At 36.5% G+C, this 25941-nt stretch overlaps 2 protein-coding genes across 5 annotated transcripts in view; one reads left to right on the top strand and one right to left on the bottom strand.

Moving 5' to 3' along the window:
• Positions 1–25941, bottom strand: part of LOC132794368 (brain-specific angiogenesis inhibitor 1-associated protein 2) — a 41467-nt gene that overhangs the window by 12109 nt on the left and 3417 nt on the right. For all 4 annotated transcript variants that reach the window (XR_009633197.1, XM_060804777.1, XM_060804776.1 and 1 more), the window contains exon 2: positions 5371–6100. Coding sequence is in view for 3 of the 4 variants with exons in the window: in XM_060804777.1 (XP_060660760.1) it covers positions 5371–5415 (45 nt within the window). In the remaining variant the exon portion in view is untranslated. The remainder of the gene's footprint in view (positions 1–5370; positions 6101–25941) is intronic.
• LOC132792646 (uncharacterized) lies at positions 6570–7541 on the top strand. The gene is made up of 2 exons (XM_060802083.1): positions 6570–7130; positions 7189–7541. Exons 1-2 carry the CDS (start codon positions 6596–6598, stop codon positions 7356–7358), a joined length of 705 nt encoding a protein of 234 aa, XP_060658066.1. The 5' UTR covers positions 6570–6595; the 3' UTR covers positions 7359–7541.

Raw genomic sequence — 25941 nt, 5'->3', positions numbered from 1 at the left:
TCTTATTTTACGATTAAATTTGAGCGTTAAGAATGTTGCAGATTGCACTTCTTTATTTAAGAACTTTTGGACTTTAATTTCTGTTCTTGTTTCTTAAAATGTTGGAATTACCTTCCATCCTTTAAAATGAGAAACTTATTTCTATTATTGTTGCTTTTACCTCAAGATTTTACTCTTGATTTTTGCAACGCGTTCATTTGTAAGATTTATAGATCTTATGCACTCTATAATCATATCATTATTTCATCCTTATTTATACAAAATTCAAAAACATTTTACTTCATTTGCTTCGAAGTATTTGCAAGCTTAATACACTTCTACATACAAATACAACTTTTCTCTCTCAAACCTTTCACTGTTGCTGATGACAAGTGATTATATTTAATACAACTACTCTAGTTGGCTACTTGGTTAATTAGTTAATCTAATTTGTAGCACATTTCCCCATTTACACACAAGAAAACAAACCCTAACCTACCCCAGTTTTTTGTTGCCGTCTGTCTGACGCAACATTTATCACAGCTGTGCAATCTCTTTTATTTTTTTACTTTTGTTGTGAGGCGGCTCAACGTAACGTTTAAGCCAAAATAAATTGAGGCAGTCGCCACTAATCGCCGCTTAACATAAATCGCCAAGTGAGCTCAGCATATGCAATTTTTTTAATTAAAAACTAAAACGAAAACTAGAGGAAAAATAACACACACACACACACACACACACACCAATAAAAAGGTCGCCATGTGGGCCAACAAAATTTTTGTTAACTGTTTTTCTCCTCCACGCTTGCAGCGGGTAGCAGGTGGCGTCTGCATGTATATGTGTGCGTGTGTGTGTGGGGGCCTGGCCATTACTCGACGAGAGCCACACCTAACTCGAGGCATGCGAGAATGCAATCTAGCAACAACAGCAAACTCAACCGCAATTATGCCAATTAGAAAATGAAACTTGCAAAAAAAAAAATGGAAAAAAGAAAACAAACACGCAACAGGTAAAACATCAATAGCAATAACAATAACAACATAAATGTTGACAAAACTTAGACAGAGGCGTCAAGGCGCAACCAGACCCCGCCACGCCTCCTCTCCATTCTTCCCCCACCAATGACTGTGCAGCATGCATGAAAAATGTTTGAAAATTGCGTGACTTCGCCAGTTTGAAAAGTTTGCGCACATTGTAGGGCTTCTTTAATGTTGTCTTCTCCCCCGCCACACCTCCGCTCGGACGTTGACCCACTTCCATTGAGCCTATGCCCATATGACATGATTCTCTCTAACCCATCGTTCCATCTCTCTCTCTCTGTCTCCCTCTCTAATGCAGCAGCCTTAGAAATGCCATCGCCTTTGGCTCAAAATCCGTCACACAGTTGTGCAGTTCCATTCCCAGCTCCCTCGCTCTGGGCATTAGCCGCAGTCTCAGTCTCAGTCTCCACATCAAGTGGCTGCAATTCTCATTTATTTCAATTGCTTCTCTTGCTTTTTCTTTGCGTCCCACTTACACAGCTCTTGCTCTTGAGTGGCTTCGTCGGCAGCCCCCAGATTCCATTCCATTCCCATTCGCTTGCAGTGCCCACCTTGCAGACAAGCACAGCATAAATAGCATAAATAAATACAATGTGACCATCTGGACAGCATGCGAATTGCCGGTGGAATGTGCTGTTAAATGCCAAAGTGTGACCATGCTCTGAGAATCCTGGGCAAATTGCAGACAACTGCCCTAAATATCACTAGAACATATTGGAATCTATTAGGATTAATAGCATAAGACATCTAAATAAATGTTTTGAAGCAATCTACAGTCTGTAAAATGATAAATCATTATTCAACCGAAGATTAATCAAAGTCAAACTGCGAAGATATGCTTTACCCATGTTTCATATGCTATTTTTAACTTTCGAATTTAGTTTTCTAGCTTAATTCGCACATTATTTTAACATAATAATTCTCCCAATCTTTGGCTCAACAGTTTCTTAAGAATTTCTGCTTCCTTTCTAAAATAGCTTTCATATGCTTGTATATGCATTCAATTCATAACTCTACTCTCAACATTTATCAATCACATTCCATCGTTGTATCAGACAAAACCAACTTTTAAATGAAGCTGTTTGCGTTTATTAGCAAATAATGAAATTGCTAACGTATCGCACTTTGACAATCTAAAAAGCATTCACAACAGTAGACTTAACTGTTATTGCCAGTTTGCCGCGATCTTATATCCCATGTTTACTGTTAAAGCAGTCGCAAAACCATTTTAGAAAGGCCAAAAGCCAAAAGAGAAGACGCAAAAAATATTAAAACATGCTGGTAAAAACTAGAAAAGCAATTCAAGAATCCACAAGTCAATTAATTAATTTAAAGTATAACAACGTGGAATAAACATCATAATAGATCTATAAACCAGTTAAAGCTGACAGCTGATAGAGAGGGGCTCTGACATAAGATCGAGTTAAGTAAATAAATCATTCGGCATTAAATATAATCATAAAGAAAATACATACGTAAATGAGGAAGTGATTTGATTAATGCACAACTATTCATATAATGGTCATCATCATCATAACCACTAACGTATTATCGTCGTCATCATCGTCATCACAGTCAGAGGCTAGTGTGAATATGTTGCAGCCTCTGAAACACGTTCGTTTCCTGAGTCTTTTCACGAATTTGTCACAATAATTAAATAATCTTTTCTTTTTCTGCTGCTTTTGCTGTTGCTGTTGCTGTGACACAAAAAAGGAAGAAACACGAAAGCGAAATGCAAATGTTGCTTGAGTCAAGAAAATGCAACCATGTGCAACATGAAATGCTGTGGAAGCAGCCCAAAATGCATCAGCAACAACTACACACAAAAATTTCCGCAATTTTCAAAGCTGAAAAACCGCAAAGAAAAAAAACTAACACTAAATAACAAAAACAAAAACAACAACAACAGCAGCTGGCTGCAAGTTGTGAAAACTAAAAGTTGCATAATGAAATAGATGCGCGAAATATGCAACGCCCGGGCTGCAACACTCCCCTCCCCGACCCACCCTCGCTCCCGTGGCAGATGCCACAGCCCAGAGACTTGCCAAACTCTCAAGACTTTTTCGTTGTTTTGTTTTTTGTTTTGCGGGCTCCGTTGTTGCAACCTGCAATGGCTGTGCCACACTGTGTGGCAGCAACGCAATTGAACTTGTTTGTGCGGTTTCTCATATTATATGACCATTAAAACAAAAACTACACGAAATCTATAGAAAATGCTTAAGACAATAAAAAACCAACAAGCAATATATTTTAAAGTCTCAGCGCGTCGTGACCAAATTTGGTTTTCTCAGCCACCGAAATTCCCCTTTCAAAAAATCTCTTCCAAATGCCGCCATCGAAACGGGAAAAGTGATCCAATCCAAAATACATAAACACATCCATTTAATCTATAACGATTTGACACCTAACCTATTTATGGTCATGGCTTACGCTGAGCAAACAGCGACAAGAATAAATTGGTCAGTGATTACGATTAAAGAATAAAAGCCTAAAGTCGTTTACGTAAAATAATCATAAAGAATTTTAATTCTTTATTTAATTTGTATAGCTACAAACTAAAATTTAAATTTTACTTTCAATTTTCTTTTAAAAGTATTGATTTCTTTTTATACCCGCTACCCATAGGGTAGAAGGGTATTATAACTTTGTGCCGGCAGGAAATGTATGTAACAGGTAGAAGGAGGCATCTCCGACCCTATAAAGTATATATATTCTTGATCAGCGTCAACAGCCGAGACGATATACCATGTCCGTCTGTCCGTCTGTGTGTCTGTGTGTCTGTCCGTCTGTCCGTATGAACACCTACATCTCAGAGACTATAAGAGATAGAGCTATAATTTTTTTTCGACAGCATTTGTTATGTTTGCACGCAAATCAAGTTTGTTTCAAATTTTTGCCACGCCCACTTCCGCCCCCGAAAATCAAAAAAATCGAATAACAAGCGTAATTTTAAAGCTAGAGTTACGAATTTTGGTATATACAATAATACAATAATTGGTTACGATCAGATAAAAATTGTGGAAGTTATTAAAGAAATACTTTTGTATGGGCAAAAGCGCCTACTTACTAGGGCTCTTAGTTGCTTTGGCCGACAATCTGGTACATTGTGCCGTCTATGGTATATTTTGAATGGTGTGCTGTATCAATATACCAAACATACCATTTGGTATAGTTTTAGTATTTTTTAAGTATTTTCGGTATATTTTGAAAATAATACCGCAATATTTTGCCCTTATTAAAAATGGGTAGCGGGTATCTCACAGTCGAGCACACTCGACTGTAACTTTCTTACTTGTTAATATTGCATAGAATCTAATAGATAACATTAATTATTCCAATTTATTTTTCTTTAAAAATACAAATTCCTAATTATATTATATTTGCTTTATAAAATGAAATTGGGTGTAAAATATTCTGATTGTGTTTTCTTTTTTTTCCTGAAGTGAACACTTCTAACCGGTCTCAAAACCGAAGCTACATAACACACCTTTTTAATATAGGGAAGCTCTCTTTAAAATATGAAAGCTTAACGTCACATTTATTGTCGTAAATTGTTTTCGTCTAGTTAGGATCATTACGAGCGCTGCGAGTGTTCAGAAAATATGAAATTAGTGGAAAGACTTGGCTTAATAGAAATGGCCTTCAAGCGATTCGCTGCCATGTTTCGAGTGGCTTAACTCGTGTGAGTTGTGGTTCGTTACACAACTCAAAGATTTGAAGTTAGCGGGCATATTGTGTAATCCCTCTAACTAAATTACTTATTTACTCTTTTTTTTGCTTAGATTAAATTTAGATTAAGATAAATGTAATTGCTTAAGCTTGTACCTTGACCGCATTATGGGCTGTATTCTAAGGTTGGAGATTTATCAATTAAATAGTGTGATTGTCATTTAATCGCTAACAAATCAAGAGTCTACAATTTAGACTATAAATTATTAATTGTTGATTAGGGCGCTGTTATTGTGAACGAACTCTAAAAGGTGTCTTAACTAATAACTTTTAAAATATGTTATATTAATGTAGTAATATAGCAAATTGAGCGATAAATAATAAAGAAATTTAATATCTTAATTTGCTTTTTCGATATTGTAATTTAGAATGAAAAGAAAAAACTAATTAACTAAACTAAAATAATTTTACTGTAAAAAAAAAGTCAACTGAATATGTAAATTTCTTTTATTTGTTGTCAGTCGAAACTAATTGTTTTTTCCCTCGACTCAGTGCAATAAAAAAAACTTATTTACATTTCTTTATTACCCCTTAAACTACTTAAAACTAGTGCACAAAAATACAAAACATTCAGATTGACGGGGAGAAATGGAGAGAGCAAGAGTAGTACGAACAAACTTACCCTATAAACGCCATCAACGAGTTTTGTAATTTCTTCGGCCTCCATTGTTGTAGACTTTTTTTTGTGTGTCTGATCGTCCGATCGGATCGGCTTTATTGATCAACAGGTAGAACGGGGGGAAGGCAAATGCTACTGCAGGTAGCTGCTGTCCACAGCTACTGGATGAGATGGCGTCGTATACAATTGAAATCCACAAGTAGATTCACTTTCAGCTGCAGCGCCCAGAGGCCGAATGGGATTCGAATTGGAGCTGCACTCGATTTTCACTTTCTAAAGTGGCACAAGCACACAGACACACACATGAAAACAAAACGCGCCACACACACACACATACACATACGAGCGCGCAAACACAACAAGTTAAAAGACGTTGAACCGGGCCAAAATGTAAACTTGTAACTTTGACTTTCGGCGCAGAATCTTGGAAATCTTGTTTCTCGTTTCGAACCCGCTATGGATAATGTCGTGACTTTCTTTTCGGCGGCCACACGAAATCTTCGAAACCACGTAACCCAACGAAATTAAATGCCAACCGAAATACAAAAAAAAACACGCTAAACAAGCCAACTGTTTGTCGGCTCTTTGGCTTCTCGATGGCGCTTTTTTTTATTTCCCCTCTTTTTTTTGACCGATCTTATGTACAACGTCTTTTTATTTTTGGCGGCTTCTACCGAATTACACGAATTTCAGTTTACGATACGTGGAGCTGATTGAGTTATTATTGCAGGCACTGTAAAGAGAAGAGATTAAAGAAATGTTAGAGATTGCTGCATAAATAACATATAAAGCGCAATGCTTTCTTAAAATACAAAATTGTTGGTGTTCATTTTCAAATTTGATTATTAGAATTTTAGTTAGTATTTCTCTTAGTATTTTATTTTTTCCGTGAAATATAAACTAACAAAACAGATTAGAAAATAAGAGTATTTTTATTTAACTTTAATAATTCTAATAAAATACTAAAATAGTAAAATAAATAATAATGATTTACATAGTACCATATACTAAACTATGAAATTTCACCATGGAAACTAAAAGGTAACTCATAACATAATAACCAAAAGACAATACTAATAAAATACTAAAATAATAATAATATTTTAAATAACACCAGAAATTATATACTAAACTATGAAATTTCACCATGGAGACCAAAAGAACTTCTTTACGTGCTTCACTTGTTGGATCGATATCGCAAGGAATTCACAATTCGTAAACTAGTAAAATGAGTAAATTGGATGATTTATTGGGCAAAAAGAAGACTGTAGTGCCCGTCTTGGATCTGAGTCGCAGCAACATCCAGTCGACGGAGGAGTTTAAGCGACTGATGGAAAAGGTGCCCGACTATAAGATGCGACCCATCAAAGTGCGAGCTGAGGAAATAAAAATACGTGAAAAGGACTACGCCTTTAAAATGCCCAAGAAAGAAATGCGCAAACTGCTGAAGAGCAATGGTGAGCGAGAGTTGCTCTACACCTATGCGGATCCTGTGCCCGGCGAGATGAAGGATGTGGTCCTTATGGAGCTGTGCGCTGTGCCCATTGACTGGAAGATGCTGACCACACTGCGCCCCAAGTCCAAACAGGAGGAGGAATACTTTAGTCGCATGGTCGAGATGGGCAAACTGGAGCTTAAAACCGAGGCCAAGGATCGAAGGGAGTTTGCATTGAACAATTGCATTAAAAAGATCAAAAACAAGTCGGGCATCGTCGAAACACGACTCGTGACTTGCGAATCCTGCGGCGAGGAAATGTGTTGGGGTATACCACAAAATAAAAGGTCGACAACATTATTTTAATTATTGTTAATTGATTGCAGGAAAATCGTGTGGCGATTTCAATTACGATCTGTATATACGCGTCGAGGCCAAAGTGCTGAAGCCAAAGCCGTTGGCGTTGTCATCGAATAAAACCAAGTTAAATGGACGGAAAAAATCAACAATTGGTGGCGCTAAAATCAAAGTGAAGAAATCAACAAATGCTAAATAGTTTTTAAGCTACTTAATCGCAATTAAATCACACATTTTCAAGGGCTTTCTAAATTGTAACCGATTTGCAATAAATGGCTTATAATCAATCATAATGGCGCCGCGTTTAAGGTCAGGAAAACTCCCATGGAAAATGATCTTAATAGCAGCCATGTTTAGATTTCTTGAGTAGCGCCTTATATTTGACGAGTTTAACAATTTGTCATAATCACTTTTGTTACATAAATGTTAATTGTGTTTCTCAGTCGTGACTTGAAAATTACAACCTTGCTGTAAAATAAACAACCGAATCTCTCATTTATTATTACGAGCCTTGTATTTAAAACACATATTATTACACTGGGAATTCTCGTTGCTTCGACTTGTTTAAACAAATATATTGAAAACACAAAACTATTTCAAATATTATGTTTTACTGCCAATTTAATTGACACGTAAAAAGGAAACAAAAACACGATTCAAATATTCCAAAAATGCAAATGCAAAACAGTAGAAATTTTTCAGATATTTTCTATGGTCATTAAAAGGCAAAACACACAGCTTTTGCCGGCTCGAAAACAAGAAATCAATAACATCTTCTTGAGCATCGACGTTTGAATGCTCTTTTGCAGTGTTCGGCGATTAAAAATTGTTGAAAGTTTTGCAAAGATATGCGGAAAAAATGTTGTAAATTGATATGCAGAAATTATAAGAGATTTGCGTTGTTTATATTAAGCCTAACATTTTATTGTTTTAACTTTCGACAGCTTAACTAAAGTGCGAAATTTGTATTTATTTAACAAACTTGTTTTGTTTTTAGTTACTAATCAATAAGCTACTACTTCTTGATATTAATTCATACTTATATATTTCTTTATATAATCCCAATTTTCTCTATGTAAACCACAAAATGTGGCAAAATATTTGGTGTATTTCACTGTCCTACATTTTGACAATTTCAACTAGAAAAGTGACCGACATCAAGCAGTTGGCTCGCTCCATTTTCAGGGTATTTGAAAATGTCCAAAATGAAATGGGTAAAATATTTAAATGGCCACTAAACAACGGAGGCAAATAGCCATTAAGGTAAAATAAACAAGCCAAGTCGAGTCAAGTTGTGGCTGCCACATCGTCGACTGCAGCGGTGGCGACGACTGCGTTGGCGACAAACATTCCCAGTGGCAAAGGCACCTTAGCTTGCCTTCTGCTTGTCTTCTCTCTTACATTAACTTATGCTACCTTACATTTACAGCCCACATGGGACGCCAGCGCGACGCTTGTGCAACAATTTCAGAGCTCTCTTTCTCTCTCTCGCACTCTCTGTCTTTCTCTGTCTGGCAAAAAGAATTCAATGATCGTGGCACAGCGCATGCACAGCTTTTGATTACTAATGAGTTGACTTGGAGTTGAGTTGTGTTCGCTTTGGTTTGGTTTCAGTTTCGACTTCGACCGATAGCTCTGATTTATGTAGTTTATTTATGGAAATATCTATGCGCGCTGAAATTGAAAATTTACTTTGAATAACAAATTGATAGCCAGACAATACACTGCACCACATGGGTTTGACTTGGTGGAATTTCAATTTGTTCTATGACAAGAAACCGGATAACTAGATGACATTAAAATATAATCCATAGCAAATGAAAAATTCAAAATTAAAGAAGATTATGCAGAATATTATATTGATGAATTAAATCATATTTGAAAGAATACAAAATGTTTATTTTCTTATTAAGTGATTTTCCACATTTAGTAGAAATACTTTAAAGTAGTCTGCAGTTAGTGTGAAGGCAATAAAAATGAAATTTCAACCTAGAGCACATAAAACTGTGAAAGACTTTCATCAAATCTACACGTCAACACTTCGGCCTAAGCTACTTTCAGATCAGATTGGGACGTGCCAGCGATTACGTAGGCACATGTCTCACTTACAACCAGACGAAAAGAAAATGAAAATAGTGGAGTGAAAAACGAAAATCAACAACAATAAGAAATGATAATAATAATAAAAGCACGAGCACGGTGGATGAGACGGAATTTGGTATTCGGAAATCTTATGAAATCGCCGCGAGTTGTCATAGTGTTTCAATATTTAAAGATGCAAGATAAACAAGCTCGAGATAAGCACAAGTGAGAGTGATGAAATAGGAAATAGGAAAGAAAGTTGTGCTTATTGTTATGTGAATGCGTCTTTTGTGTGCTGTGTTGGAAGTGTTGTTATATGTCACGCCCCACTGCGCTTCAGTTAGAATTTCCAATGTGTTGGCTAGACACTAAAAACAAAAGACTTAGGCAACGAACTGACAACGAGGCATACTGCATTCCAAACAACACACAGTCACAAGGTTGCACCTGGCTGCGGTCAACACTGTCAGCCGATACGCTGAGAAGTTGTTGCGCTTCACGAATCTTGCAGATGCACAGACTCAAACAGCTCAAACTCGATGTTTTACCCGTTGTCGTTGTACTTGCACTTGCTGCAATTTATGTGCCTCCTGCTTGCTGCCTCTCGCCACCGTCGCCACCTGCTTCGCTCAGCGTTTAATTACGAGTTGGACTATGCAAAAAAGCAGTGTTTGACTATTAAGAACAAGGCTAACTTAACACAAACTAGCCAACTCAATAGACAGTCAACGGCAGCTGGGGAACTTGCCCCCATCAACTGGCCATGATAACGGCGCACAGAGGGGGAAACAATAATAACTACATAACATAACTCAAGTTGAGTAAATGCACTTAACAAATTTAAAGTTTCAAATCTTAAATTGAATAAATAGCTATAAAAAATATCTTTGATCATATCGCATAAATGCGCATAACAAATTTAAAGTTTCCAATTGTAATGCAAACACTTGAAGCATTAATAATCAAGTGTCACAGAGATCAATAACATAATCTCTATATCAATTAAACATTTAAGGTTTCTAGTTGTAATTATAATAAATAGCTATATAAAATACTTGTATAACACATCACAAATTTGAAGTTTTAAAATTTAATGCAAGCACTTGAAGCATTGATAATCAAGAAGTAAACAATATACGTAATTCGTATATCTGTATTTTTATGCCAATACTGGAAGCATTGAAGCAAGTGTCACAAAGATAGCTTTATAGCATATCTAAATTTAAGTTGAATAAATGCATTTTGTAAATGAAAAGTTTTCAGTTTTGATGCCAACACTTGAGGCATTGATAATCAAATGTCAATGCGCTTATCAAATTAAATAATTATGTTTTAATTTATGTTAAAGAGTGTGAGAAATCTTTTGGGTTTATCGTTTTAATTTAAAATTCAGTCGTAGCCTTTAGCAATGTGTGCAAACAGACCTTTTGTGCATATTAATTTAATTTAAAATTCAGTCAAAGTTTGTCGGCATTTTAGGTAAACAAATCTTTTGTCGATCACTTCCCTTTTGCAGCATCTGCAACTTTCGCCAAATCGATGAAGTCAACAACAATTTTCCAAACAACAAATGAACAGACATGTTGAAGAGCGGCTGTCGGATAACAACAATAAGAAAACAAAACAGCATAGACAGAAGATGCAACGAAAAAGTGCTGCGGCTACTGCTGTTATTATCAAATGCTCATCATTAACATTTCGCTATAACACCAAAAGCAATAGCAAAAGCAACGAACAGATCTCGGCGTGACGATCAAATTGCAGCACATGTGAACACGTGTGACGAAGACCAACAACTCAGCGCGCTGAGCTTGTGTTGCTGTTGTTGTGAAAATGAAATTAAACTAAAGACTCAAGAGTGAAGATTCAACGTTTGTTTGGCAGACAATGCATAGACATGCATTCGAGGGCCTAAATTGCCGTCAGATACATTTGCAAATGAGTCGAAGACATAACAAAACAATAACAACAATACTACATACTACGAACCATGCAAATTGAGATCCAACGAGTCTGCGGCCCCTATTGAGCCATTGCCCTCTCCTCTCCCCAACTCCTTCCTCCCTCCCTACCTCTGCTCTTGCCACTTATTGACAGTGAAAGTAAAAGTTAAAGTTATTTTCTTTTGGGCTGTCGAACTGAGCTCTCATAACAAGTGGGGGGCCAAAAACTAGAGTCTAAGGCTCTAATGAAATTTACATCTCTTGCCATCATTTGCGTTTTCTTATCTTTTTCTCATCCATTTTCTCGTTTTTTTGTTCGTTTTTTTTTTTGTTTTTGCTATGTGCGCAACTATTTCAAGGCAGTGTTAACTCAACCAATTGATTTCAATTGGCATATTTTATGCATAATGCATAAACAACAGACAAGCAAGCGATCAGATAAGCTGCAAAATATTTATGGTATGCGAACAATTTGATGTCTGCTAAATATTCTGAATATTTCAGAATGAAATTCATTACGAGTTGCTTGACTGTTCAATGTTTTAATTAAAATATGAGTTTGTATACCCGCTACTCGGTATATTTTGAATATAGTACAATACCAATATACCAAATATAAGCTTTGGTAACATGTGTAGTATATTTCACTATACCTATTGTATGTACATATTTCATATACCAAATATAGCCAGCCTTTTGTATACATTTTAAGATATGTTGAATATAGTACATTACTCATATACCAAATATAGCCTTTGGTATATTTTGTAGTATTTATACAGTAAATTGATTTAGTATATTTCAAAATGAATAAAATGTTTTGCTTTTATTCGCAAATGGTAGCGGGTATCTCACAGCATACTCGACTCGTAAAAAATAAATATCTATAAACTACAATTCTCTATCATTGTTTAGTTTATGATTGCAAATTAAATAAGCTTTAATACCCAAGCGACAGCAATTAAAATAAACAAGTTGCTGCCGCTGCAATAAAGGGTATCTGGCAGTGGCATTTTTGTTTGTTATTGCCCCCCAAGAGGCGTCGTTCTATTAACCCACTAGTTGTAGCTGGAGCTGCTGCTGTTGCTGCTGTTGCAGTTGTTGTTGTTGTTGTTGTCTCGCAATTCGCCACACCTAAGCAGCACCGCCTTCTCTCCATGGGCAACTTGGACCCGGACTCGATCGTGACTTCATTTGGCCGCGTTGCGCACGTAGTTGCCGCATTTCTGGAATCTCTCGATGCTGTCTTCTTAATATTGTTGGTTGGCTGTTTCTGTTGCTGTTTTTGAGTAGAGTGAAGCCGTCATAAATTAGGTGTAGATGGCATCTCAAAGTGCCGTCCCGACTCCTATGCAATTTAATGGCGACACAAAGCCGCCTCACAAAAACACAAAAACAACAACATCTGGGTGGGTGTGCCGCTGCCTTAGTATCTCCTCTTTACCTTACCCCTCCTCCCTCTACCGTACTCTATTGTGTCCTCAGGCTAAGGCTAAATCAGCGTTAACTTGGCAAACAACAAATAACATGGCTTAAATTAGCTGTCGCATATAAATTGCTTAGGAAAACGTTACACTTCCCATGGCTAAGCAGCAACATTTGATGCCAAACCAATTAACAACATGCGAGTGGCGTTAAGAATTTAGTTCTAGAAAATTTCATAAATATTTATACCCGGCATACAAAGGGTAAATAGGTACTACAGCTCGGTGATAACTGATAATGTAATGTAGCAAAATCTAAATGGCAAATCTCTAAACTTCAGAATAATATTCGTACAAATATGTTTTAGAGTTTGCTCAACGCAAAGTCAAACACACCCAACATTAGCGTTCTTAGTAGTTAACCTTTTCAAATACTTGCTAAAAGCTCACTTTACACATGTACAGTGCACACATATGCAATGCTTTGAAAGCTCTCCACTAAGCAGCAGGCAAGAACGAACTAATACTAATACATAATCGCATACTAACACCTACACATGGAAAAACCCAAATTACAACTTCAGTTTAATAGAAGTTGGTTTTTTTTTTTTATTAACGAATGCGGAACCTTGTTCACTTGAACCGCACTTAAATATGGCAAACAGTAGCAAAGTTTTAAAAAATAGAAAAAACAAAAATTGGACAAACGTTCAAAGCAATTGTAAATTGGAATAAATGTATATCACATAAATCCAAGCGGAGAACAATCCAAATAAGAAAAGAATTATTGAATGACTGCGTCAGTGGCAAAGGAATGCGACCTTGAGCTGTCGTCGTCGATGTCGTTGTTGTTGTTGTTGTTGCTGTCGGTGTCTGTTGAGATGTCGTGACTGGCGCGATTCCAAGCCCCATTCGCAATCCCCAATCCCGGGGCCAAGTTGCCGGTGAATAACAAAACAAGTACAAACAAATGCTTTAAGGGTACTCGCAATAAATACTAAATCTAAAGAGAGAGACAGAGTGGAAGAGAGAGCGAGAGAGAAAGAGAGAAGCAAGCAATCTGAAATCGATCGAGAAAAATAGCTCAAGTCTCTCAATATAATAAAACACGTTTGACGAATGCTTTGAAGATGAAGATTGAATATCTGTCAGATACGTGTACTCGCCACAACAGCAATAGCAGCGAATGTGGCAACAAAACCGCAATAACAACAACAACAACAACAACGACAACGTTCACTTTTATTTTCAGCATTGCAACCGCAAGAAGAAGAAGAAGTCGACACACAACAACAACAACAAGGCAAATGGCACAACGAGCCAAATAACAAAGATCAAACGCTGCACTCGGCAGTTGCTGATGCAGTTCAAAGGAGAACAAAGCACTAGCAAAAACTGAAACAACAACTAAAACAGCTCTAACAATAAAAGAAGAGAACAACAATGTAGACATACAAAATTTGTTGTACTTATATGAACTCTGTACGTTATTAGTTAGTACGTTCTAAGTAAGAAGAATTTAATTTGATATACGTATCTTAAAAAAAGAATAATTTTTGTAACTAAGAACCTTTATTATCAAATTATCTACAGTAACCTAAAAAGGAAAAAGTATAAAAAGAAAAATTCCTAAAGTGTTTGAATAATCGTCTAGAAGTTATACTGTCTCCCAGATATAAAAAATTAAATGTAGTAGTAAATGTAAAAAATGAACAATACACTATATGATAAACAAATATACTTCATAATGTGCTCATTAGAATAATAAAAAATCTACTACAATTGATATAATCAAAAACAAGCAAACTCATTATTAGATTACTGTTTGTACAATTTTAGATTGTCTGGCTTTCAATTAATTTCATAGCAGGTTGCAAAACTTTATTCTACCAGTTAATATCTCGTGTATATATTGTAGAGTATATCTAGCAAATTAGCCATCAAATTGCGCAATGTTTGACTTTTATTTAGTATAGTTGAGAAGTGTTATTAGGAAAGACTATATAAACGAATTCTGTCTGGCATTGACGCCCACTTTCAGTTGCTTGTTAACGAGATCGTTTTGCCTATATAAAAAAACAGATTCTCTAATAATAAAATCTACACAAAGCATCTAATTAGTTATCAAAATAAGTGAATTTATGTACAATAATTGCGCAATACTAATGCTAATGACTCATTTCATTTCTGATGAATTGAAATCTTGATTTTGTTTGTTATTGAAGAATTTAAATAAAGATTACATTGATTTCTGACAATACTGAAAAGCTTTTCGGTAAACCATAAATTATGACAGATAATCAATTGACTGTCGCTAAGCTGTCGAAGAATTTGATTCGGGTAGAACCTTTAGCAATATGTCAACTTTGATGTGATAATGTTATTAATAATTGCCAGTCTCTAATTTATTTATTTATTTCTTTATGTTTGCCCAGTTTGCAGTTAGCAGCCTTAGATAAGAAACCAAAACAAGTCAATGAACTAATGCAAACAGGTTGAAATTTATTTATGCAGTCGGAGACCCAATTACATATAGTTAACAAACTTTAAGAACTATTGGCTAAAAACCAAAAAACTAGACTAAGATTGATATTTGTGGCTTGATTGGAACAAATCGTTGGCTTGTGTAATGCTTGCTATGAAAAATTTAGCACAATTCGAATTAGGAACCAGTTTTGCACAAAACTCTGTCTAAGCAATTTCAATCGAGTGAGATTTGAAAAACATTTGTGAGTCAAAAAACCCGTTTTAGGTATCTGCTGCTTGTTTAGCATTTGTAATATGCGAAATTCCCTGTAGAGAGTTCATATGTTAATAATTTCTTTATTGTTGTTGTTAATTAATCAATTCTCCGAAATTTCTGCGCATGCTCCTCTGTTCCCCAGTTAAACGGGTTCAAAAGAATTTCTATAGAAATTTCAATAAGATTTCGGCATCGCAAATAAATAGATGGTAGAAAATTGGATCTTTATGTTATGGAATGGTTAACACAATTATATGCCGAGTTAAGCGAACAATTAAAGTAAAGTCATTAATTTCAGCAGATAAACAAGCGCTAAAACAAAAGACTTAGGCAACAAACTCGACGCGTAATTACATCTACGTGCTGCGCATTTTGTTGTGAGCATTAGCAATTTATAAAACAAAAAAAAAACATTGAGATGGAGAGAGAGAGAGGGAGAGCAATCATACGCCACGGTGGGCATCGCTCAATAAGCCAGCGGAAATGTGGCTTCATGTGGGCAGCTTACGGGCAGAACTTAAAGAGGCGAAACAAAAGACTTAGGCAACGAACCCGCTAAGCCAAATTTCATAATTAGCAAGTGAACGAGAGAAAACTTCACTTCTTTTATCTTTCTTTCTGTTTCTGTGTTTTTTGGTTTTTGTTGAGTTGTGCTCAAGTTATCCGTGCATTTAATTAGCCATTTTCACACATTTCACTTTCAACAAGCTGCCAAATTGTCCGAAATATCTAAGCACAATCGCCGATTTCTTCAATGAAACGCAAAAAAGCCATTAACGGTCAAGCGCAAGCGCAAGCGCAAGCGTAGGTTGAGGTTGACAAGCCTCACTTGACTTCAGTCTCAGCCTCTTTTGCTCTCTCGTATCTATATATCTTTATCTTTACATGTTTATCTTGTCGTCTGTCGCATCTGCCGCTTCCTCTGCTCAACTCTTGACTCGGCCGCAGCCAGCGGCGACAACGTCAACGACATCAACATCAACATCAACAACAACAACAGCGGCGACTCACTTTCAAGTGGCCAAGGCAATTTCTAATTTTTTGTCTTCTGTTTACTATTTTGTTTTTTTTTTCGCCAGCTAATTGAAAATTTCCCATTGCATTGAACTTGAAAGCGCGATGCCCAATTTTCCACAACGACCATAAATCGAGCCTGGCAATGGGCAAAACTCAGGTTTCCACTCGAATTTCAATTTATTGCCATGACTCGCCCACTAATGGTTTTTTTGCTCTCAGTCCCAACTTTCTGCACATCTTATTTGATTAATGCCACAATTTTTTCGATATTGGACATTTGGCGAAACACACAAAAATAAAAAACCCTCATATCACGCAGTAAATATCATGAGTATAAATAGAAAAAACAAAAACACTTAAAGTACGAGCACCTTGATGAGCTGTGCCTAATGATGAGCTCACTTTTGATTTGATTTGCTTACTGACTCCATTCGCTTGCTGCTTCGCCTCAAGCCTCAACAACAATTAGTAATTTTGCCCACATACCTGCGGGTTAAAAAAAAATAGAAGAGACAAAATTATTAGTTGAATTTAAAGTATCAATGAATATATTGTATTGTAAATATTGTAACATTAAGAATTAATCGATTAAATATCTATCGAGTTAGAAGCCCGATCGATAGGTGTATCGGTCGAGCACGAGACGAAAGTGCGATCACTATGTAAAAGAACGTGAACGGGAGAACAAGTTGTGAAATAAACTGAAATAAAGAAATATAAAAAAACTGACAATTACATATCAGGTGTGGGGTAAAGGCCCGAAAAAACGAGAAACTCCGTGTGATGCGATATAAAGATATATTGAAAAAATCAAGATCTGAGCTAGTTGCGATTTTGGAGAGAAAACACGTGCGTTTCGAGGAAGACGCTACCATTTATCAATTGCGGGCGGCTGCGAGAGTTGTTATGGCAAATATGGAGGAAGGAAAAGTGGAGGAGCTGCATGTGGAGGAGCGGGAGCTGAGCAACGGCTCGCCTGTAGAAGCGGCATTCTCAAGTCCGGATAATCACGTTGGCGTCGGTGGTGGTGAAATTGCCCCTATTGGGCATGAGAGTGAGAGAGACAGCGATAGTGTTCTGAGAAATGGCGGCAGTGTGGCGGCGTCTGGCGAGGTTTTGGAAGTTTCGAACATTGCGGACGTGAACATGCAGCATCGTGATCAAGTGGCGGCGAACGTAGAGGCAGAAATTCAACATTTGCAACAAGTCGAGATGCTGTATGCTGCGCGTAAACGTGTCGCTGATTTGGAAAATGCGTTGAACCAGAATAAACCAGCTCGAGGAGAAGACATCGACATGAGTGACTTGAATGCCCTAATCCAACCTTTTTCGGGGGATACTGGATACCCTGTGACGCGCTGGATCGACGATTTTGTAAAAATAATGGATACATACTGCGTGTCGGAGAAAAAACGTTTCATTTTCGCCAAACGTTTGTTGACAGGATCGGCCAGATCATTCATGATTGAGACGGCTGCTCTCACTTGGCCGGTACTGCGAGCGGAGTTGATAGCTGTGTTCGATCTCAGGGTCACCGTGTTCGACATCTTCAAGCAATTAGAAGCCAGAAAGAAGTCAAAGAATGAGAGCGCCCTACAATATTTTTTCGTCATGTGCAGCATTGCGCGACAAGTCGAGGTGGCAACGGAGGATATAATTCGATTCGTCGTTGAAGGCTTAGGAGACAATTCGGGAGCTGCGTCGGCAATGGCTTATTGCGAATCGTTGGATGAGCTGCGCACAAAAATTACGATTTATGACAAAATAAAGAAGGTGCCCGTCCAGCCGTCAAAAGGAGAGGAGCAGCCTAAGATGATGAAGCCTCAAGTTCGTGCCAATTATATGCAGGATCCTGAAGCTATTCGCTGCTATAATTGTCGAGGAATGGGCCATTTGGCGAGGGATTGCCGACAACCTAAGAGACCGGATGGAGCCTGTTTCAAGTGTTACAGTTTGGATCACAAGTACCAGCAGTGCCCCAAGCGAAAGACGACGACTATGGTAGCAGCAGTGCAGGACGATGAGGGATCTGGCTCGGAGGAATTGGCAGCGGTCCAAGCTTTGGAAATATGAGGATTGCTAGGTGAAAAGGGAAAATATATACGTATAGTAAGTTTGCTTGATACCGGTAGCCCCGTAAGCTTTATTCATAAGTCTTTGATTCCGAATAATGTTGTTTTAAGTTTGAAAAGATCGAAATATTATGGACTAGGAGGACATCCCATATCAGTTTGGGGCACATGGAAGTGCTTTGTTAAATTTTGTTCAAAAACCTATTCAATATCTTTAAATATAGTCGATGATAATATTCTGCCATTACCTGTATTATTAGGGCGAGATTCACTTAAGATCATTGAAGTTCAATTAGTTCATAAGAAAAACATTAATGCTGAGTATCATTCACCCTTAAGTTCATTTAAAATCAATACTAATCAGTCAAACTGTGCTTCTCTTTTCACCGTAAATGCAAATGCTACACATAAAATACGTAATAGTAATCATAAGTTAGATAATAATCATTCTAATCATAACATAGGCTTAAATAACATAAATTCTGGAGAATCTTTGGATGTTGACGATACCGCGGACAAATTCTTGGCGTGTATAGAACCATTTAGAGAGGACTCTTTTGAGATAGGAACGGACTTTGGACTTGAAATAGCGGGAAGGTGTCAAAAAATTATTCAAAGTCATTATTCTAACAACCAATACGATTATAATGTTAAACCTAGATATCGTATGTCCATCAGATTAACCGATACCACTCCCTTTTATTGTTCCCCTAGGCGTTTGTCTTACTTTGAGAGAGAGAAAGTAGCGGAAATTGTCGATGATTTGCTAAAGAAAAACGTTATACGTCCTAGTGCTTCACCCTATGCGTCACCTTTAGTTCTTGTGAAGAAAAAGTCTGGCGAAACTCGAATGTGCGTTGACTACCGTGGTTTAAACAAACGTATCGTCAAATATAATTTCCCTTTGCCTCTTATTGAAGACTGCCTTGAGTATTTGGAAGGGAAATGTTGTTTTTCTGTGATTGATTTCAAAAGCGGATTTCATCAAATAGAGGTCGAAGAAAAATCCGTACCGTATACAGCGTTTGTTACCCCTCAAGGACAATACGAGTACCTGAGGATGCCTTTTGGTTTGAAGAATGGTCCTGCAGTGTTTCAACGATTTATCTCGGAAACATTTTCAGACTTTATTCGAGAAAAAAGAGTAGTTATTTATATGGACGATATAGTTATTGCCACTAAGACTGTAGATTAACACTTAGAGATGTTGGGAAAACTATTGGATCGAATTAGCGAAAATAATTTGGAGATAAATAAGAAGAAGTGTGTATTTCTTAAGAAAGAATGCGAGTTCCTAGGGTACAATGTTAGTAAATATGGGATTAAGCCGAGCGAAACACATTTGGTAGCCTTGAGAAATTTCCCTGTGCCACAGAATGTCCATACCCTTCACTCATGTTTAGGATTTTTTTCGTATTTCAGACGTTTTGTCCTGTCGTTTGCGAGAATAGCTAGACCCTTGACTGAGTTATTAAAGAAAGGTGGTCCTTTTCCACTCAATGATGAGCAATTGAGGGCATTTGAAAATTTGAAAAGTGCTTTAGCTAACCCACCCGTTTTAGCGATTTTCAGTCCTGGGAGAGAAACTGAGCTTCATACCGATGCCAGTTCACATGGTTTTGGAGCTATACTATTGCAGCGGCAGGATGATAGAAAAATGCATCCTGTTTTGTTTTATTCCGGTAAAACTACAGCGGCAGAGTCGAGATACCATAGTTTTGAGTTGGAAACGCTTGCGATAATTAATGCGTTACGCCGTTTTAGAGTATACTTAGAGCATAGGCCGTTTAGAATAATTACGGATTGCAATTCGCTAGTGCAAACTCTTAGTAGGAAAGCTATTAATCCTAGGATAGCTAGGTGGTCCCTTGAGTTGGAAAATTATGATTATTCAATTATGCACAGACCCGGTGTTAATATGGCCCATGTGGATGCTTTAAGCCGACAGACAGAAGTTGTTAAGACCCTAAAAAATAGTGAGTTTAGTGGCGACGATGACTTGTTAGAAAACTTTGAGGAAGAACGCATAGAGAACCGTAGAGAGAACCATAGAGAAAACTTAGTTGAGAACCGTAGAGACAACCTTGTGGGAATCAGTAGTGACAACCTTATAGAAAGCCTTTTAGAAATCCGTAGAGACACACCAGGGGATAGTGCGTTGTTAGATAGCCTTTGTGAAGATCCTTTAGAGAGACTACGAGTTATAATGGAAGAGAACCTTAGTGAAGATTCTTTAGATAACGGTGGAGTTAATTGCGAGGATGTGAAGAGGGATTACATGGACGGTGGTAAAAGGGCCTGGGGAGATGATAAAGTTGATAAATATGAGTTTCGTGAGGACGCGTTTTTGAAATCAATACCTTTAGTTGGAGTAGTGGGGGCAACACCTGAGGATGTAGACTTGATTTTACAAACGGAACAAATGAGGGATAAGGAAATAGTTCGATTGAGACAGAAACTAGAGAATGGAACCTTGCGTAGCTTTGAGTTGAGAGATGGACTAGTATGCACAAAGAATGGAAATGATTACTGATGTTAATGAGACAATTGCCCTTTGTATGTAGATCGTGGTCGATCTGTAGTCAGGTCGGCCGAATGTAAATATTGTAACATTAAGAATTAATCGATTAAATATCTATCGAGTTAGAAGCCCGATCGATAGGTGTATCGGTCGAGCACGAGACGAAAGTGCGATCACTATGTAAAAGAACGTGAACGGGAGAACAAGTTGTGAAATAAACTGAAATAAAGAAATATAAAAAAACTGACAATTACAGTATAAATATTACACAAGAAAATGGCCTTAAAAATTAATGGCATTAAACTTTATTAAAAGCTGAGTTTACTCAATATCTAAATGCTTTTTCAATTTATGATAATTGTCTACATCCCAGCTCTTTTAGCGTTAGATCAATATTCATAACTCACACTCGCATTTTCCCCTCGAATCTCCCTTTAAATCTTAAATCCAATTACACTCTCCAGTGTAAGTTTCGGTGGCTTGTGAAAGTTTTCCCAGACGTTGAAATCTTTAAAATGTCAAATCTTTTGGCATCTTAAGGGGTCTACAAAATTCTAAAAACAATGGCATTACTCTTTAGTCGTCTTTTTTGTTTTTTTTTGCACACACATAAACCTGATTAGCAAAACGTTGCGAGCCTCAAAACTTTTACTTTTTTTTATTATTATTATTTAAAGTGAATGCTGACCAAAAGCTTTTTTTTCTTCGCTTTTATGTTGGCACAAAAGGCGGGCAATAGATTGTGAATACTATTTATGCATATGGGTATTAACGTCAAGTTTCCCCTTGCACTGCGATCATAAACAGAGGCAACGACCCAAACTGTGGCTGACGTTCAGCCAATTGCAACGAATGCAATGCAAATGGGCCATAATCGGCATTAACGTCTCTCGTGTAAACGATATTGCAGGTTATTAACCAGTTAATAAACTAAATCCCCATTAAACCAAATCAATGATTTGCAAAGCGAATCCTAAGCTGAGGTGTAATTTGCAGATATCCTGTAAAGCAGGAAAACAACTAGAGATAATATGAATTGCCTTACGACTTCAGCTAATTAATTTAAATCTAGTTCAGATAATTATATAGAGATTGTTAATAATAACGAGAGTTTTAAAAGATCGTCATCTGAATAGTGGCAACTTTATTGTTACAATTTTCACGCTCAACTTTTTTATTGTGATATTCTTTCACTTTGTAAAAATAAATAAAAAAAAAAAAATATATGTAATTCAAGCAATTGTTAATGCACCACAAAAATGTTGTCTGCGGTAGAAAACAAGTTTTGTGATTGCCTTAAGAAATTGACCAGCTATTTACAATATGCCTTAGATTGATCTAACAGCTGCTGCTACTGCTCTGATTCCAATTGAATTTCTGTTTTGAAATCGAAAGTTTTGGGCTCCATAGAATGTGCCAATCTTTGCCAGCAGCCATACAAATTTACCAATCATTTCGAGGCGTGTCGCACTTGCTGTTGTTACTTCAACTGTTGTTGTGGCTTATTGTTCAGTCGCTTTAATTATATTATTTCCATAGAAAATCAATCAAAATCTTTGGATACGCTCAGTACTCGAGACAGTCGACAGTCGACACTCGGTAACGTTTCATTAAAAAATGCCAAAAATTGCGCATACGCCGCGTGGCATGCGATTTATATGATTGGGAAATGTTTTTGTTTTACTAGGAAATTATTAAACTAAATCGAAACTTAATAAGCAGTTGAATACGTTTTCTCTGTTTGCATCGAATTATAGTTTTCTTAAAAAGGCTTGACTCAATATTATTTCGATTTTCAATTCATATTTTGCGCCCAGTTTGACTTATCACGCACTTGGCTAACGCATGTCGACCCACATTTGAGTTTCTATCTGAGTTTCGCCTTGAGTTTTATTCACATTTTGCCAACTGAACCAAATGACCCAAAAATAAATTAAAAACTGAAACGAAAAAAATAGCATGAGACTAAAGAGAAATATTGTAAACGAGAGTTCACACCTAAAAGGCTTTGCTTTGCTGCGCTGCAAAAGTTAACTGATTTTTGCAAATGATTTATTTGGGGCGAGCAAAGCGAGCGCTGACCGTACAGGTGAGACCCCAGATTACAGAAACAAAAACAGAAAGAAACAAAAAAAAAAACCAAAACCCAACCCACAACAGAGCACAATTTGTGCCAAATTCAATACAAATCGCATTAAGAAAAATGTTGCAAGCCAACAATGAAAACAAGAGCATTTGCATGCCACAGTTTATTTGCGACTTGTAAATGTTTAAATAAATGCTAAAAAGTAAAGCGAAAATTGTCGTTCAGCTTTAGGGAACTTATTTTGTTTAGCATAATGGGTGTGACACTATTTGAAACACTATTTTAATATGTGTTTATCACACCGAAATATTCCCAACAAATTCCATAGCTCTGGCTTTAAAATACATAGAGATCTAGCTATTTTTACAAAATGAACTTTTTTCTGTTGAGTTTATATAGAAATAACAGGTGTAACATTATTTTCATATGCGTTTATCACACAGAAATATTCCTGCCAAATTTCACTGCTCTAGCTGTAAAATTCATTAAGCACTCGCTATTTTTGCAAACGGACAGACGGAAAGCAGGATTTTGCCAATGTTTATTGTATGTGCTAGCAGTCACTGCCAATAAATTAACTTTTTCCACTAATTAATAACTGGAATCTTATAGCTATCGCTGTAAAATACATAGAAAACTACTTATTTTAAAAAAATTAACTTTTTTGTTTACTTTATGTAAGAATAACAGGCGTAACACTATTTTCATAAGCGTTTAATATAAAGAAATATTCCCACCAAATTTCACAGCTCTAGCTGTAAAATTCATTCAGCACTCGCAATTTTTGCAAACGGACAGACAGAAATCAGGATTTGGTTGAGGTTTATGTGATAGCAGTCATTGTGAATAAATTAACTTCTGCACTAATCAATTAGTGGAATCTTAAATGCGTTCGATTAGTTAGAATGGGAATACGTTGATCGTATATAATACCAAATCGGGAATTAGTTAATTCATGATGTGCGTGGCATACAAATGAAGTCGAGGAAACCACTTTTGAGTCGTATTTGATTTTCGTTTTCAATCGCGTAGAATACGCTGAGCAAGTTGAACGGTCTCGAACAACTTTCAATGCAAATGGAGCTGACTGAAGACTGGTTACCGTTACTCAGTTAAGGCAACTACTCTAAAGTGGAGGTGATGGTGGAGGGGGAGGGGAGGGAGCCTTGCTCTAGGTAGGTGACATATCATTCAGTTGACGGAGTAATGGAAAAAATGTGGTTAATGTGCGGTGTCGGTTAAGGTAACTTATGCACTTGTGCATTTTCCTAATTAAGTCAAAGGTGTATTGGCTGCAAAACAATTTTGTTGCAATATGTTGTTTCCATTTGTTTATGCATTTATGCTGAGCAAGTGAATGGCAACATGCTGTTATGTTACCTTGAAATTGCTTGAAGCTTAAGAAAATTAATAAAGGGAAAAACTACGATCCTACTTAAAGACTCTCAAGAATTTTTGTAATTACTATTTTGTATTGTTGAATTAAAAATTAAGTGAATTCATTTCATTGTGAATTTTTGTATTTTTCATAATAAAAAAGATTTGGTAATCAAATGTTGTATTAAAAACTAATTTCGAAATTAATGTAATCGATTTTTGATGTTCACAAATATGTATATAATTTTAGTCGCAATTTTTTTGTATTTTAAAATTAGTATCTTTGGAATAACAGAGTTTATGTCAACGGATCGTGTCAGTTAATAATATACTATTAGTATTCAGCTTGCAGACATTTTAGCAGCTTGCTCTAATCGAAGGAAAAGCGTGGCTTGTGAGTGACAGCGAGTGTATTTGAATAGCATTCGAGGAAAATACTCAAGAAAACGCAACGTGCTCCAACTGCCGGCTCTGACCATTTCCAATTACACTTCCATTGCCATCAACATCAGCAGCAGCAGCAGCAGCAACCACGAACCCGTCAAGTGGCAGTTTGTTTTGGCCAAGTTGAGGCTGTATGCGGACCTAGCCAAAATGCTGATGAACTTGTTTGCAGCGCCTACAGCGACCAACACGAAAAGTGAATGGGCAGTCAGAGCCGAAGGGGAAACGGGAGGGGGGTTTGTCGCTTTAACAATTTGGTTAAAGTTTAATAAACTTTATGAAATGTTGTCTTGAGTGGGAAATGCAGTCGAGCCATGGCAACGGCAAACTTCATGCCAACGACTTCAATTTTAGTGACAATGACGTCGACAACGATGCAAAAAAAAAAGCGAGGCAAACGGAAAGCTGGAGGAAGGACGAAGCGGAGTGCAAACTTGATAGCTGCTTTAAGGAAATTTCATGGCATTTTCAATGATGCAGGAAGCCCATCGAACGCATTAGAAAGTTTAAGCGTAAAATTAAGAAAAACCAACTTCAATCACAAACGCATTACGATACAAGTCCAGTTTTCGGAATATTGTAATTGGAATTTTACTATTAACATAATACTACAAATACTGTAAAGTGAAAAAAAATAGGATAGGATTGGAAGCAAATCATTTTTTTGGAGTAGTAAATTAAATTATTTGTCATATTATGTTATCCAAATATTTAATAATTTACTTATAACACAATATATTTTTATTATTAAAACAAAAGTAGGGAAATTAAACCCATTTTTGTAAATAATCAAATAAAATATAAAATAAAATTTAAAACAAAAATCAAAGATTTTCATTTTTTTGAGGAAAAATTGAATTTTTAGATTGAAGAAATGCATTAAAATAATGGTGTAAAGAAAATGAAGACAGAATAAATTCTCAAATTCAATTTACTGAAGTTTTGCTCTGCCTTAGTAATTAATATTGATTTTATTTTATATTTTTTTATACATTTTGAATACTTGTATAACTTGGCTGTATTTACTCAAAACACTTTCCAAAATATTCTGTGGCTTTCTGTAGCCACATGAT

This window comes from Drosophila nasuta, chromosome 3 (genome assembly GCF_023558535.2).
Source record: "Drosophila nasuta strain 15112-1781.00 chromosome 3, ASM2355853v1, whole genome shotgun sequence".
NCBI classification, from domain to species: domain Eukaryota; kingdom Metazoa; phylum Arthropoda; class Insecta; order Diptera; family Drosophilidae; genus Drosophila; species Drosophila nasuta.
This window is presented reverse-complemented; position numbering and strand designations above follow the sequence as displayed.